This window comes from Euprymna scolopes, chromosome 27, assembly GCF_053919585.1.
Source record: "Euprymna scolopes isolate OS-2025 chromosome 27, ASM5391958v1, whole genome shotgun sequence".
NCBI lineage: Eukaryota > Metazoa > Mollusca > Cephalopoda > Sepiida > Sepiolidae > Euprymna > Euprymna scolopes.
In genome coordinates, this window is record NC_136508.1 from 69,260,596 (window position 1) to 69,277,761 (window position 17,166).

Sequence of the window (17,166 nt, forward strand, 5' to 3'; positions counted from 1 at the left end):
GTTTTTTAAAGCTATCGAACAAGTTAAACCACAAGTTATTATCATGAATCTTTCCTTTTTTTTTTTTACTTTATACCTCGGGGTCTAGTTCATTTTTCGTTTTTTTTTTTTTTTTAAATTTTTTTTTTATGTCTGCATGTATGCAAGTGCTCGATAACATGCTTTCCCTGTACACACCTTGGCGTATAAGAAAGCGCTCGCCCATGAGCGATATAAGGACGACACTAGTTATACCTGAGTGACTTTGTAAATAGGTTACTCTTAATTCATGTCGACATTATCGCTTGACTTCATATTGACGTGTTTACGACACATTTTGTCTAAGAAAACAATTAGCATTTGTGATGATGATTGGTCATTGTTCTAAATCATAACTCTGTTATGTGAAACAGAAGCATACATAACATAACTTTGCTTTCTAAAACTTAGTCGAAGTTTTCCCTCAGCACTAAAGTCAACGAGTCTAGTTTAATTCTGAAATGTTTATTGCAGTAAGTCCTGTGCAGTCCTAGGAGGTTTATCTTCCCAGGCTTTGCTTTCTCTTTTTGACAAGAGGTTAGTTTCAGGCTAATCGCCTGAGGTGTCCGTACCAGTCAATGCTGATGGGGCTATCCAGGCATTTTTTGTGGGTCAGTATGCTCCTACTTGGGGTCACTGACATAACTCTGTTTATGATCACCAGAAATTTGTTAGGTTTCACTTAATAATTTGCAAGTTTTTTTAGAAATTTTTATAAAATCTTATTTTTTCACGGCATCAAATGAAATATATTATTTCTAATAATTTTCACTCAAATTTTCACTCGTAAACTGTTTTTTTATTTGCATTTAAAAAACAAATTATCAGGAAAATAAAAACTACAAATGTTCAATAATATAAAAAATTGCAATTAAATAACTTTTTAAACGTTTTTTTTTTGTTGTTTGTCTTGATTGTATTTAAAAAATTTTTATCTCTTATAATTGTGTATAAAAATCTTATCTTTCAGAAAAGCTTAAAATGTCTGAAATTAACACTAATGAATATTGGATCAACAGATGGTCAGAAGGAAAAACATTTTTCCATTCTGAAAAAATGCATACGTAAGTAATAAACATCTGTGTAATATTTTTTTTATATAATGAGCATATGATTAAAGAAAATTGCAAAGTTTTACTTATAGACACTAATGATAGGAACTGACCAATAAAATGGAGCCACGTTCTGCTAGTAACCAATCAGAAATTGGAATAGCTCCATAAAAATATTGGATCTTTTAGAATTCCTGCATATAACTTTTTGTGTCCACACGAGAAAAATCTTTGTTTGTCTGAAAGGTTTAAGGTTCAAGACTTATATAGATTATCTACCCATCGAAAACTCTTTGAAAATTAAACATGGCTTTCAATTCAAAAATATCACTTAATTTTATCCGTTTTCTTGAAATGATACGTTACTGTCCATTTTGTGAGGACATTTCCATCTTTAGTATAATATCTTACTATTATAAATTTATATATGTATATTTGAAAGATTTACTTACTATTATATCTGGTAATTTGTTTGAGTCACCAGCTCTAGGAAGGTTGTCATCCAAGACTGGAGAGGCCTTCCTCCCCTTAGGTTTAGCTTCAGAGTTTTCCTTCTCCTAGACGGATGACCTGGAAAGATCTACGGGTCCATCAGAACCGAGTGCGTTTTCCCCACGCCTGGGTCCTAATCCAGGTATTTCTGCGACCCCACATTGGTAGTTAATGTTACTGGGTTAGTTTATATAGGTTATATATCTACTGAAAAATTATACTCCTCAAAGTGATTACGGGACATTGCTATTTCAATTGTTTGTTACTGGAGGAGGGGGTGAATAAGAGTTCATGCAGTGGAAGCAGCTAAATTTGCAAACAGGTCTTTATTTGAAAGGTTTGTAATTTCAATACATTTTCTAACCTCTACTGTTTGCCATTTAGTAATTAAATGAATAGTTTAGAACAAGGATCAGCAATCTTTTGGAGTGTGAGGGACAAAAAGCTCTGATTATAGGAGAGGGCTTTGGAGGACAACAATGTTATTAAATATGTAAAAAAAAATTTTTTTTATTAAGCCATGGTCATTAAACCGTTAGCAATAGATAGAGGCTATTAAGCTAATTAGGGAATCCATAAAACTTATGAATATCATGATAGTTAGACAATACAAAACTCTAAAAATGTGACAGCGATACATGTTCATTCACACAGTTCTGAGGCAGCATGTGCAGGATTACAGAGCACAGTGCAAAGGGAGATTATCAGTCCATCTCTAAGAAAACACTGGCATGATTATGCAGAGGGTCTAATGTGAATGTATATAGTCACAGGTTTGGTCTGTTCAGCCGCAGACCAGGATGATATTTAAACATTGCAATTGAGCAAGAACCATGAAATAATCTGTAGGTAGCAGATCTAATCCAAGCAGATCATATACTCCAGAGGTAACAAGGTTGCAGTATGGAATATGTAGTATATATCTGATGGCACGATGCTGTAGACTCTCAAGAGAATCAGAATACCTTGCCAATTCCAGCGATTACTAAAAACCTTTATTCCAGGTGGGAACGAATTATTGCTTTCTGTGCATTTGAAAAAAAAACAAGTATTAATTATAATGACTATATTCAAACCATATAACTTGTTTTACTACAGAAATAAAAAGAAATCAAAAACCTACTTTATATTTATATCATACACTAAGTAATGTGGCAGGCCAAACAAAATTCACTTGATTTGCCGATCCTCCTGGTCTAGAATAACGTCTGGATGGAGGAAACCACTGGGTAGCTTTGGCCATGTTTAGAAGTATTGTCTTTTTTTTTATTTTGCTTTTGATGGAGATGGGACATCTTACTGGATGCAAAAATTCATCCGCTATCTTTGACATTGTGACTGAGCTCTATTTAAGATTTTAACCGCCCCCCCCCTTTAAGTGCATCTATCTTGCACTTGGTTCACCAGGTATATTTGCTGGATAGTTTTAAAATATTCTTTCTCGAGAGTCTCCTCTACAGGGTGGAACAATAAAGTTGTCATCCTAAAGAAAACAACATTAAAGGTTTGATTATTTTTGAATCTGCGTTAAATCGGCTTCTTAATCTTACGTTTTCAATTTATTTTATAATGATTAACTTGATTTATTGCGTGACTTAAATTGGATCCCATCCACCCATGTCATTTCTAATAAAATTTGCAATTTTTTTCTGCAATCCATGCATAGTTGGTACAAATAAACTTCAGTCTACAGGGTGGAACGATAAAGTCGTCCTAAAGAAAACAACACTACAGCTTTATTCTAAAACTTTTATTGAAAAAAAATCAATTCAGGTGATTTGATTATGTAGTAGAACTGACATCTATTCAATGCAGCCTCAATCACCGCCTCGATATGGGTCTGGAACTTGGAGCATGACTTTTCTACAAGCACTGGAGAGAGCTCAGTGACTATTTGGCGGATGGCAGCAATCAGGCTGGATTTGGTGTTCTAGGAGGTGATGTTCTGAACATATGACCAAACGAAGTAGTCCAGTGGGTTCAGGTCGGAGAAGGAGGAGGGCAGTGAGAGAAGTGAGAGTAGAACCAGAACTTGCCTCCATACTTACAAAACTGTTTAAGCGTTGTCTTAAGTAGAATTGTTTCCCAACACCCTGGAAAACCTCATCAGTATGCCCTGTATTTAAGAATTCGTAGACTCGTAGGAGATGTCCTTTTCTCCTCCTTGCAACCTCTATCTCACAGAAGAGATGTTGCGAGTTTGTCTCTGATGTATCGTTATTTTCATGGAAAGTGTTCAACTGAGCTTCAATCTATGGTCCCCCCTCGCCAAACTTTCACAAGAAACACTCGTCTAGCTGTAAACACTATCAATAATTTCCCCCACTCTTTATCTGTGCCTAAACCTAAACGTAGATTCCATGAACAAAGCTTCTTTCTTAGAACTGCACGCCTGTGGAATTGTCTTCCGTTTTCCTGCTTTCCGGCTGACTACAATATGGTTGTGTTCAAGTCTAAAGTAAATAAGTTCTTGATGAGCCGTTCCATATAAGTTATCAAATTTACCAAATTTTCATTACTAATGATTACTATATTGACCAATTTCTACTGTACACTCTTTAACCCTTATCCTTGAGTGGCCTCTGGGCCTTGATAATGTGGTGACGCCTTTGTAAAAAAAAAAAAAAAATTCAGGTGACAGGTCATCTCCTTCTCAGTACAGACTAATAAGTCTCCTGTGTGTCATGAGTAAGTTGCTGGAATCCATATCAAATAAAGAAGTAGTCAACCACCTCGGCAGAAATAACCTTAGTGACATGCAATATGGTTTCCGTTCTGCTAGATCTACAGCAGATGTTGCAATGGTTATATCTCAGGATAGGATTAGTGAATCTCTCGATAAAGGCTTCCTTTCTCAGGCAATTGCTCTTGACATATCAAAGGCCTTTGATAAGGTATGGCATAAAGGCGTACTTCACAAGATTTCCAGCTGCGGTATAACTGGAAATGTTTTCTCAATTATTAAATCATTTCTCTCTGATAGGCTCATAAGAGTAGTGGTTGATGGGCAGAAATCAGAAGCCCACAGTATTAATGCTGATGTCCTTCAAGGGTCCATCCTGGGCCCAACTCTCTTCCTGATTTACATTAATGATCTCCCAAAACACATACTTAAATCACTCGTTGACATCTATGTTGATGACACGACCATCTATGGGCAACACATCAAATGACCAAGTTCTCTCTGATTCTCTCTCCTCTGATTTTGAGCGCGTGGTATAATGGGGGAAGAGGTGGCTGGTTACTTTTAATGCATCTAAAACCAAGCTTCTATCTTTACATCATCAACGCTCTGATCCCCATCTGGCATCAACTGTATTGGATGGCTCTCATCTTGGGGAGGCTCTATGTTTTCACAAGCTTCTGGGATTAACCTTTACCCCTGATCTGAAATTGAACACGTATATCAAATCTGTTGCCAAGGTTGCTGGAAAAATGGTGGGATCTCACTGCTGATGCAATTCTCTATCTGTATAAAAGCCAAGTACGTCCAAGGATGGAGTACTGCTGCCATATCTGGGCAGGAGCTGCTAAAAACAGCCTATCCTGCCTTGACAGAGTAGAAAATAGATTTCGTAGCCTAGTGGGGGATGCCCTTTTCTCTTCCCTACAACCTCTCTCCCACAGAAGAGACGTTGAGAACCTGTCGTTGTTTTATCATTTCCATGGCAAGTGCTCGTCTGAGCTCCAATCTCTGGTCCCCCCTTGCAAATCTTTCATAAAAAACACCCGTCTAGCTGAAGCTACTGTCAGTAATTTTCCCCACTCTTTATCTGTGCCTAAATCAAAATGTAGATTCCATGAACAAAGCTTCTTTCTTAGAAGTTCACGCCTGTGGAACTCTCTTCCGTTTGCCTGTTTCTCACCTGACTACAACTTGGATGTTTTCAAGTCCAACATAAACAAGTTCTTGATAAACCGCCCCCTTAAGTAAGACACTTTATCAGATCTCCAATACTAGCGATTACTACGATATTATCCCATTGATTACTGTACATGCAATAACCCTTATCTCCGAGTGGCCTCCGGGCCTTGATAAGTGTTGACTCCTTGTATAAAAAAAACAAAAAAACAAAGCACTCCTTCTGAAGCCAAGCCTGGGTCTCTTTGAACTTGTGGGCCAGTACCAAGTCCTGCTGCCACACTCAGGGTCTTCCAGTGGCTACCTAATTGCCCCAAGGAATCACCACACTCTTCAGCACATCCAGGTACACTTTAGTGTTGTCTTCCAAGCCGACTTTGAAGATGTGAGGTGGCATGATGTGGTCCTCACTTGAAACCACACCAAAGACTTTAACCATGGCCAGAAACGTTGTTTTCATCACCCTGGGCATGTCTCTGTTATTCATAGCAATCCAGTGATGCATTTTTAAGGATACTGACAATGATCTTGTTCTCATAACTTGGATCGATAGAGAGCATGAGGTTTACAGCGGCGCATCTCCGATCTCACTCATTGAACATTGTGTCACTTTTAGACATGATAGAAGGCTCCTATCACTCTTGGGATTTGTACACAACTGGCCAACGAGTAGATGGTCTGCAACAAAAGAAGAAAATCGGTTTTCATCAAACAGAAATGGAATCATGCTGTCTTTTCTATGGCGACAATTATATCGTTCCACCATGTAACTAATGGAATGCTGCAAATCTTCCGAAGATTCCAGTTTCTTTTTATGTCGTATGTACGACCTCGTTATCTTTTCCTCTCAGTTGTGTTTAACTCCACATAAATGGAAACAAAATAAATTTGTGCCAAAAGATAAAATCAATTACTACTCATAAATTTTGTTTTGATTTTGTTCTAATTTTTATTTTATTTTTACATATTTTTAATTTAGACAGATACCTAAATTTTCATTATATTGAGTCTTACACGTGTTTCCTTGGATAGCAGAATGGATAGCAGAAGATATTTTCCTCATCACTTAACAACTTTTCAGCGACGAATAGATATTCCTACAAAACCACTAGAAAGTCCAAAATAATAGATTCTAAAAACAATGTGGGTAATATTTCACGTCACCATATTGGATTTTATATAAAGATCAGTAATTTAAGAATTATTTTGTTTTGATATAGAATTTTGCACTTATCTATTTGGAGTTTATTTTATTTCCAAGTCAAATGGTAAATAAATAGACGGTACTTTATATATAAAATTTGATTTTTGTCTTTTTAGCTCATTGGAGAAACATTTAGAGAAATTTATCGCTGGTCGAAAAGGAATCAAAATTTTCTTTCCTTTATGTGGAAAGACTGTGGACATGAAGATGTAAGTAACATTTTATAAACATTTTATATAAAAGCAATGTCGATTGCTACTGCGTCACAAGTTGGTATTTGATCATCTATATAATTATAAAACTCAAATCGTTTTACTTGCTTGCTTTGGTGTTTAAACAGTCCTTCCAGTTACAGACGATATAGGCGAGATTTATTAATTAACAACAACTACTTGGTCTTCGGGTCATCTGTTCTTCAGATGCTGCACTTCAATTTTTTGTTCTCTGTCAGTGGAGGAGAAATCCTTCACGACTGAGACAATTTTTATTTTTGTTCCTTTTCTCCATATTAAAAACGGCCCTGGTGTCTGACCCTGTCCCGTGGGGAGACATTGCAAATAGGAACAACAAATAACGATAAGACAATTGTTTTAAAATAAATAAACTTTAAATGATCAATTTATGTGATTTAAAAAAATATTTTCTTTGTTAAATATATATTTGTGCGTGATTAAAACATTTCTTCGAATACGAATCAATTTTTTTTTTTTTTACTTTATGTGGATATGAAGATGTAAGTAAAATTTTATATAAAAGTAATGATGTTTGCTACCAGGTCACAAACTGGTATTTGATTACATACAATTAATTGTTTATAATAATTATTGTATTTCATCATTAAATAATACTAAAAACGTTTAAGATGTAAGTTCTATTTTATAAAAATATTTATATTTTATAAAATATTTATATTTTATAAAATTAAAAACGTTTGTTTATAATAGATATGTTTCATCATTAAATAATACTAAGAAAGGTTGAGGATGTAAGTTACATTTTATAAAAGTTTAATAAACGCAATGTCATTTGCTAACAGGTCACAAGCAAGTATTTGATCAATAAAATCATATAATGTTTGCACTCCAACTATGGATCAAATAGCAATTTGTATTCAATTTATTATATACAATGAATCGTTTACAATAGGTATGTATTAAATAATACAAAATTTGAGCAATTTGAATTTGAGCTCTGTACCTACTTGGAAAAATCTCCGTGATCTCTCATGTAGTGCCTACCCCTTTTAACTGCAAATGCAACTTTTTAAAATAATATAAAAAACTTACCATAAGGTGGCCATTTAGGAATGATAGATGCTGTTTATGGAATTTACTAGCAAAGATACCCATGCTTCACAGCACCCTTGCAGTGGATGTTGTAAGAGCCGCACTAAATATGACCTTAAATTTTGACCTTGAAAAATGGTGTGTACCATCCCTAGGTCAGATACCATCATCATGTCAGGTTTGGTCATGATCAGTCTGGTGGTGTGGACTGTAGGATAGCTGTGCACACGCACACATACATGAATGCTACTACTTATAGATATATATATAGTAAAACCTTCCTGCAAAAACTACAACCATGAAGATACGTTCAGTAAGTACTTAAGTATAATCTTACGCGTGTGCTGATGCATTGAAACAACTGGGCAGAAATTTTGTTCTCCATCATGTGGTGAAGATCTCTGGAGAGAAATGAAGTATTCATTCATTTATTTTAAAGAAGCGTATCACTAATTGGACCTTAGCATTCCCATCTATAATTAAATTTGAATTTCTTAACAATATATTACACACCTAAATTATAATTCTTCTGCTGAGTATTAAAGAAAATAGAATGATCAGAATTGTACAAACTCGAACGTTTTTCCTATCTATCTTATTTAATTAGCTTAAAGTCATTGTATAATTAATCTTATGATGTGCGCATTAACTAATTCATAGCAAAGGTAGCTCTTTTTTTGTTTTCCACCTAAACATATATTTTTTCCTTTTAGATTGAGATTGTGCACTATTTTTTAAATTACTAAACATCTACCGAATGCTCTTCTAATCCGGAAGTAACCTCTTATTTGAACCCGCATGTGTACTTGCTGCCTTCTAATTCAGGGCTCCACAGACATATTTATCTGTAGTTGACCTTTGATAACTAAATATTTTCGTTTACTAGCCAAACTCACATGATCTTTGTAATATAACATTTTCATTCTAATAAATATGTCCATAAAGATTTTTCTGTATTTTTTTTTTTTTTTTTTTTTTTTTTTAAATAAGTGTAATTCTAAATATGCGCAAAATTTTAGGTTAAGAGTTAAAAGCATAAACATTTGAATTTCTTCAGATGTTTTTTAAAAAGCCTTCATTAAAAAAAGTGTATATTGTTCTATTAAACCTTTTGTTTAAATAATTTGACTTTGCTCATTTTATTGAAAAAAAATAATGAAGGTTGAAAAGATTATTCACTCAGTAATGAGCTTTTGATGATTGTCGGCGAAAGAAATACAATCGCCAAACGATAAACGGTTTATTATTGGAAAAATTAATTGCAAATGCGACTGTTTCACTCGAAATGTAAAGCCCTGTATTGCTTGTTTCCACTAACAAGTGCAACAAACGTTAAGTTCTACTGCGCATGTGTCTGCTATTTCCAGATATAGAAAATCCATCATAGAAGTTCAAGTTTGCTTTTTTTTTTTTTTTTTTTTAAGTTCATAATAATTCATTCAAGTCAGCTATTTGTAACTTTCAAAATGGTGGAATATATTTAGTATGAGGTATATGTTGTTCATTTGGTTATCAATACAAGTGACTGGGAACCGCTTGTGAATTTGATATTCCCACGAAACTTCCTCTTTTAGAGGAAACTGGTTCAACCCACCTAGAATAAGTGCCACTTCGGTATTTGGTTGTTATCTCCAGATGCTATTTCTTATGAGGATGTCGGCTTAATATATTTTTCAGAGTAAAGTCCCTTGAGTCATATTCAAATTATCTTTTCTGAATTATGCTGACAATGAGTTAGATTGCCTTCCATTTTGAACTATAAAAAAGACAAGCACATGCATAATGCAAGATTCAGAATTGTGGCTTGGTCTTTTTCTGGCTTGAGTTGGAAGCTGAGTTGATCTTTCCCCGTAAGCCGTTTTTACATGGTTTCACACTGTATCTTCTGGATGGTTAAGACTAATTTCTCAGACAGCTGGCAATTACAGCATCACAATTTTTTTTACTGATTTGTGTACCGCATAGTTACTAGATAGTACAAAGTAAATTATATTTAGTTTACATGCCCAATGTATTCTCCATGTTGACCCTGGCAGTACATGTTTATTTCGGTTACGTGTAAGGATTTTTAGTGTAGACTTATGTTTGTTAAATGCTGAGCCATTATGTTAGACAAAGATGGCGGTAGTAAATCAAATCAGCAAAGAATCAATGCAGTCACGATCTAGAGTGTTGAGTAATTCTCTGGAACAAAGATGCGGCATTAGATCAGCGAAGAATCAATGCAGTCACGATCAGCAGTGGTTCAGTTGTTCCAGATGAAGGTTGACAGCGAACTGACTTGAATCCAAAATTCAATATTTTTATGAGATCGGAGGCTTCTCATTGATTGATTGTTCTAACCGTAGTTATAAATAAGATTGTCCATATCTTACCCTCATTAGTAGTCAAAAATATTTTAACACACAAATAAACAAGAGTTTGTATGATAACAGGGGAGGTAATTATTTCCTGAAAACTGAAAATCTTAGGCCAATCTAGCAAAACTCAATTTTAGCTAATTGTTTTTAAAAACTGTTTTCATTGATAATCAATTTTCTATCTCATCGTTTTTCATAATTTTTGGATATGTTCATTAGTGCAACATAACAATTCAGTAGATATCATTGGTTTTGCTTGAAATTCAATGTTTTTGATTTTCGAATTTAGCTCCACTAACAAAGAAGCACACAAAAGCTTTTTCCAAAATTGCTGGATTCTGCATTAAATAGCCCCCAAATTGTTGATATGCCATAAAGCAAAACAACTAAATTAAACTCCATGAATAAATATTTGAAAACATAAAGAAGTTGAAGCATAAAAACTTTTTTCCAAAAATACTGGATTCGACATTAAATAACCTGAAAAGGCTTGATATGCCATAAAACAAAACAACAAATCATCTTTGTTAAACATGTAATGGACAGATGTTATTAAATGAGAGGTTTTTAGAAGTCCAGGAGTGTAGGAGAATGTTATTCAAATGTTTGTACTTATGTGGATGGGAATAAGAGTTAGTTTGTAAGACTGTCAAATGTTCTATATCCTTATTATTTAGAACTAGTAGGGTGCCTGGCATTGCCTGGTCGCAAAATACACTTAAATATAATATTTTAATTGATGCAGATTTTGTATTTATTATTATAGTTAATTCTCTATTGATTATTATATTGTACCCAATATATAGTAGTAATTTTTCAAGTAAAAAAAAACATGACTTTGGCACCATCAGTTAAAATCAAAACCAAATCATTTGCAATCCAGCCCTAGTCATTACCATTTAAGCTATCGTAGATGGATAAGAATTAGTTAAAAATGAACCGACTTTAACATATAAACGTACATTTGTGTATGTATACAAGAGCACTTTCCGTCGACTTATGCCTACTAAGTTCCAATTTTTAAAAATTTTGACAAAAAGATAAATCAGTTAACATGTAACATGTTTTAGTTTTACAAACGCGGAGAGACACGTTTGCTTTTATTTACATGATCAAACACAAAGAGGGAGAATGACACGCAGTCACTCGTTTTATATACAGATTACCCAGAAATACATGCCATCACAAACTCAGATAAGGGGAGGCAACTTCTCACAGAATTCAAGGAATAAAACTGTTGTAATCTTCACAGTATTAAAAACCCAACATTGACAAATTTCCACTATTAACGACACTGACTGACGACCTATGTTCGAATCCAGTTTGTTCACTTCAAATGTTACCAACCTTCACATGGTTCCTCCTGTAATTCCCAATGCAATGTCTTTCAAGAAAGAATCCTGACTAGAAAAATATCCAGTTATACTTGAAATTATACTGGAATTATACTGCAATGAGTTAGCATGGTTTACATTTTGAAGTATGAAAAAGACTTGCACATGTATAGTGTGAGAATCAGAATTGAGGCTTGGTCTTTTTCTGGCTTGAGCTGGAAGCTGGGTTGACGTGTCCATTCCAGCTCTTCGTTTTTACATGGTTTCATACTGCTGACTCTGTATCTTCTGGATGGTTTAAGTCATTGAATTGAACCATGTGGTTTCTTTTAATTTCTGACTTTAGCTTCATTTCTATATATTATAGTTTCTGCATGAACTCATTATCTTTTGTCATTAATTATGTCTGTTTTTATTTTCAGATTGGCTGATCAAGGGCATTATATTGTAGGTGTAGACGTAGCAGAACAAGCGTTTAAAGAATTTTTTGCTGACCAAAACTTGGAATATACTGAAGAACCCTTAAAGAATATCGATGGAAAATTATTCCAGGTTTATTTTTCAAGTTGATCATTTTTGCCTTTGAACTGCTTTGTTTATTTTCCAAGTGATTATTCTTTGCATCAAAATTTTTAATGTTTAAATTTTTTTTTAAATTAAAAAAGAATGGTGATTTCTAGTTTCAATCCAATATTAAAAATTGTTTGTAGAAATAAAATAAACCAAGTGGCACAAAGTTTTAGGTTTTAAGTTAAAAAAAAGCAGTTCATCAAAAATTACGCAAATTTATCCAGTATTTAAAAACAAAATAAACAAAAAAAAAAAAAAAAAGTTTATTAGTGAAATCGTTAGGTGACCATTTTGGCCTTCATTAAGGGACATAACCCAAACTTTACTTCAAGCAACAAAGACCTCTTGCTCTCCATGTCAAGAATGGATTTCAAAATAGAAAATTATGTTGGATTTACTTTTCAAGTTGATAATTTTTTCATTTGAAATTCTTTTTAATGATTTTTTTTCCGTTAGAAAATTTAAAAAAAAATTATTTTGTTTGTTAACAAAATTATTTCAGAAAACAGTTGCTTTCATTATGATGATAGTATGAATAGTATTCGTTCTCCATCATAAATGATACAACAAAAGTTCAGGATATAAATAGCATTTCATAAAAACTTTAATAAAAGTAATGCTCTTTTCAACCGAGTCACAAGCTGATATTTGATCAATAAAATTTTATGATGTTTGCACTTCAACTATAGATAAAATAGAATTATGTATTTAATTGGTCCTGTGCAATGAATTGTTTACAATAGATATTTTTTAGCATTAAAATAACACAAAGATTAAGGATGTAGATGACATCTATCTAATGTTCTACTTGTTCTTTCATTAGTAAGGCTGTTTGTTATTCTTTGAAAAAGGCCAAATACAATTTTTTCAAAAAAAAAAAGGCTCGAACCTATAATGTGACACAGAAAAAGAGATGAAAAAAAAACAAGCGGTCTTATCGATGCACCTACCATGGTGGTGACTTCACGGGCGGTCGAAATAACACCTTTTATGCGACGTTGTAGATACGAGGTTTGAATGACTTACAAAAAATGTCAGTGAAAAAACCGACTCTTCTTGTAGAAAACTGCCCAATTGAGGGTGAAGGAATTAGTTTTTGGCCAATTTTTCGATATTTCTCGTCCGAAGGGTTGATCTTGAAAAGAATACAGATCTCGTGAAAATCCGTCACTTCTGTCGAAAGTTTTAGGCAGACATACAAAATTACATACATACATACACTTAAACAGATAAGTGAGATTTATATAATAGACTAGCCTGAATACCCGGCATTGCCTGGGTGTTTGGTGGAGTGTGTTCAACAGCAAAAAAGAAAGTGGTAGTAGGCAGGCAGGCTCGAACCCATACCGTGAAGGAGGAAAAGAAAGTAAAAAAAAAAAATGTGACGCGTTAGCTGTTGCACCATCACCAAACCGAAAGTGACATTTAAATTAAGGCTAGATGATCGAAAAGAGGTGATGAGTTTCGAAAATGTCGGCGAAAAAAAAAGCAACGCCGTCCCTGTAGCAAAGTGCCCACTTCAGGATGAAGGAATTTGTTTTGGACCAATTTTTCAATATTTGTCGTTTGAAGGGATGAGCTTCAAAATAATACCAATCACATGAAAATCTGTCGCCTCTGTTGAAAGTTTTTGCAAGACATACAAACATACATAGATTTAAACAGACAGGTGAGATTTATATTATAGACTAGCAGGGCTACCCGGCGTTGCTCGGGACCGTATAAATAATGAAAAAACAAAAGCAGATATTGAACATATGTTTTATTCTTAGGGGAGAAGAATCTTTCATCTCTATGTATTATTCGTTTTATCTACCCTCGGACTGGTATTGTTCATGTTTTATCCCTAGCATAGGTAATTTACAGCATGTATATGAAATTGTTTTACTTTAGGGAGAAGAGAACAGGTAATATACAACATAATGTGTCTATATTACATCCCTGGCAACGCCTAGAAACCAGCTAGAACATGTATTTCAGTCAATCTATATTACATCCTGGGCTATGCAGGGAAACCAGCTAATCTCTATTTAGTGACTTGACCACCAAAATACCTCCCTAAGTGTGTCCTTTCTTTTGAACTTATTAGATATAGGTATCTAGAAATGTGTGAAATTTTTTTATATTATAGAAGATGGCTTGAATTGAAGTTTAAAATGCAGATGTATCATGGTTCTATTGTGCTCTAAACAGAAACATTCGTTTTGAATGTGCCCCTGTCATATCAAAGAACCTACTGTTGATTTTATATGCCCGGCCTTCTTGTACGGTGATAATGGCTTGGATTTAAATTTCAAACGCAAAAATCAGGTGTCATAGTGAACTGGTACTTTAAACATAAACCTGTTTCGAATTATTGTATACTAGCGGTTGGTGCCCGGCCTTGCCTGGTCATAAAATATGCTTAAATATACTTTATTTCATGCATTTTCAACCCTCGCGCTCATGACGTTGCACAAAAGGCATTATTTCAACCACCCGTGACGTTACAACCATGGTAGACACATCGGTAAGACAATTTGTTTTTTCTTTCACCTCTTTTTCCTTTCGTTATGGGTTCGAACCTACTTACTACTCCTATTTTTAAAATTTTTTGCTCAACACAAACCTCCAAACATCCGGGCAACGTCAGCCAGCCAGGAAAGTCTTATATAAAGATTAAGTGTTAGCCCCCAGGAAGGGGCTCTTTGATTTTTGAGAATTTCGATTGAAGTAAAATGAAAAAAAAAAAAAAAGTTTGACCGGAGATAGTCTTAAAACAAAATTTCTACTTAAAATTCCTCCAAAGTAAATCATTTTTACAAGCCTCCTTTTTTGTCTTTTATTTGACTTTATTAAGGAACCCTAGGTTGGGAAACTAGTGATTTCATTTTTTTAATAGTTAATTTCTGTTTTTGTAGGCAATGGATGGAAGAATCAAATTATATTGTATGGATTTCTATCTTTTTACAAAGTAAGTATTTTTATTTAAACCGTTCTAAGTATTATATTTTATTTTAGTATCACTATAAAAATATTATGTAATGTAGGTAAGATCTTAAATTGGATTGCTTTGGATTTTGGTTTTGAAACTCCTCGAAAGTAAACTTGAAGACTATGTGCGAAAAGTCAAAATATAAGAATGATTTTTACACATAATTAACACAGAAAGTAAAGTATTCTTTTTTAAATATAATAAAGAATATCCGTAACCTGATTTTTAAATTAACAAGAAATGTTTCAACTTAAGATCAGGATGAAATTGAATTGTTTTTTTTTCCTTCTTTTAATAAAATATTTTTTCATCTTAACATGTTCTAAAAACAGTTTTATCTGTTTATTCAAAGGCTTTAAATTTATTTGCATATATTTTTTAAGAAAATGTTTATTTACTGAAACATTTTCACAGAAAAATTATAAGTAAAATATTTTTTAGATATAATTTTCCTTTTTTTTTTTTAAATGGAAATTGCTTCAGACAAGGCATTAAGCCACTTGCTGTAAGGAGCTAAAAACGAAAATATTACTTGAAGGTAAAAAAATTGCGAATGATAAGTGTTAAATAGAATAGATTCTGACCCAGAAAGCAGCAATTCTTCCCCACTTTGTCAGAAACATCGCTCATGGAATGTGAGGACTAAAGGACAAAATAAAGGAAATAAAATAAGTTACATGGTTGTCGAAAGTAAACCCAACATCGACTTTCTGCTCTCCTTAAATAAATAAGAATATCTGTAAACTGATTTGTTTATTTACGTAAGAAAATAATTTAAGCAGATTAATTTCAGATTAAGTAAAGTATTTTAATATAGCAGTGTCTTCAAATTAAGTAACATTGTGGTGCTTGGTGCATCTATGTTACCGCACTATTTAAAAAAAATTTTTTTAATAGTATTTTCAAGTTAAATTCAATTTTTACGATATTTTTATTTATTAAGTTGTTAAATGAAAGTACCGAATAGTTACAAAACACCTTCCCCTCCCCATGTTAAAAATGGCTTTCTTACTAATAATGTTATCATTTCAGCGCAGTAACTTAGATGCATAAGTACCTGCCATTATTTACTTCTGAGCGTTTCAAAACCGGAAATCGTTTGGAATGTTAAATATGCTTAATTGCTAGTTTTTTTTCTTCTTTTTTTCTTTTTTTAGCCAAAACTTGGTGACACTTTTCTTCATATTAAACACGGCCAGTAAGAAGGATATTGACGTATAAACCTTACTACAAAATGACAATCTTCAACAAGCATCTCTTTAGACTCTACATATTAAAGATTTAGAGGCTATTTACATCAAATTATCTTTACTATTATATAAAAGGAACTCTGTGTGGGTGTTTGTTCCCTATGGACCCGAGAACCGCTGGACCGATTTTTATGAAATTTCAATCAAAGGTACTTTATGTACCTGGTAGTGTTCTTAAATAGGTTTTGTATCGGAATGTCTTCAACAAGTATTGATAATCGAAATAATCCGATGAAAGAATGAACAAGCGATTTTGACAAAAGTTAACACCTTACAGAGTCTAACATCACAAGCATTTGAGAAGTTTTATTACCACACAAACCGAAAGGCGCAACATATAAAATCAACAGAAGTTTATTTGATATGACAGGGGTGTATTCGAAATGACTGTTTCTATTTAAAGCACGATTGCACCATGATACTTGACTTTTTCATTTTAAATTTAAATTCAAGCCAATATAACTGCACAAGCAGTAAGGCTAGGTGTATAAAATCAACAGTAGGGGGTTCTTTTGATATGACAGAGGTATTAAAAATTAGTAACAAAATACAGTATATAATACACATGTATATAATCAAATAACATTATAAATAACACTATAAGGTGGGGCAAATACCGTAACCAGGGTTGGAAAAACATTGTATTCCACATCGTAACCTGAAAAAACCGTATCCTAGGGTCACCATATTCAGAGGTTCTATTGTACTTAATTTTTGCATTTTAATCTTTAATTCAAGCCATTATATATAATTTTTTTTTATTT

At 33.4% G+C, this 17,166-nt stretch overlaps 1 protein-coding gene across 1 annotated transcript in view; it reads left to right on the forward strand.

The window, feature by feature from the left end:
- The window catches only part of LOC145248899 (putative thiopurine S-methyltransferase), a 52,168-nt gene that overhangs the window by 23,344 nt on the left and 11,658 nt on the right, over positions 1-17,166 (forward strand). The window contains exons 2-5 of the mRNA XM_080110672.1: positions 989-1,082; positions 6,745-6,837; positions 12,031-12,160; positions 15,079-15,131. Of these exons, the coding sequence (XP_079966798.1) occupies positions 1,000-1,082; positions 6,745-6,837; positions 12,031-12,160; positions 15,079-15,131 (359 nt within the window). The 5' untranslated portion in view covers positions 989-999. The remainder of the gene's footprint in view (positions 1-988; positions 1,083-6,744; positions 6,838-12,030; positions 12,161-15,078; positions 15,132-17,166) is intronic.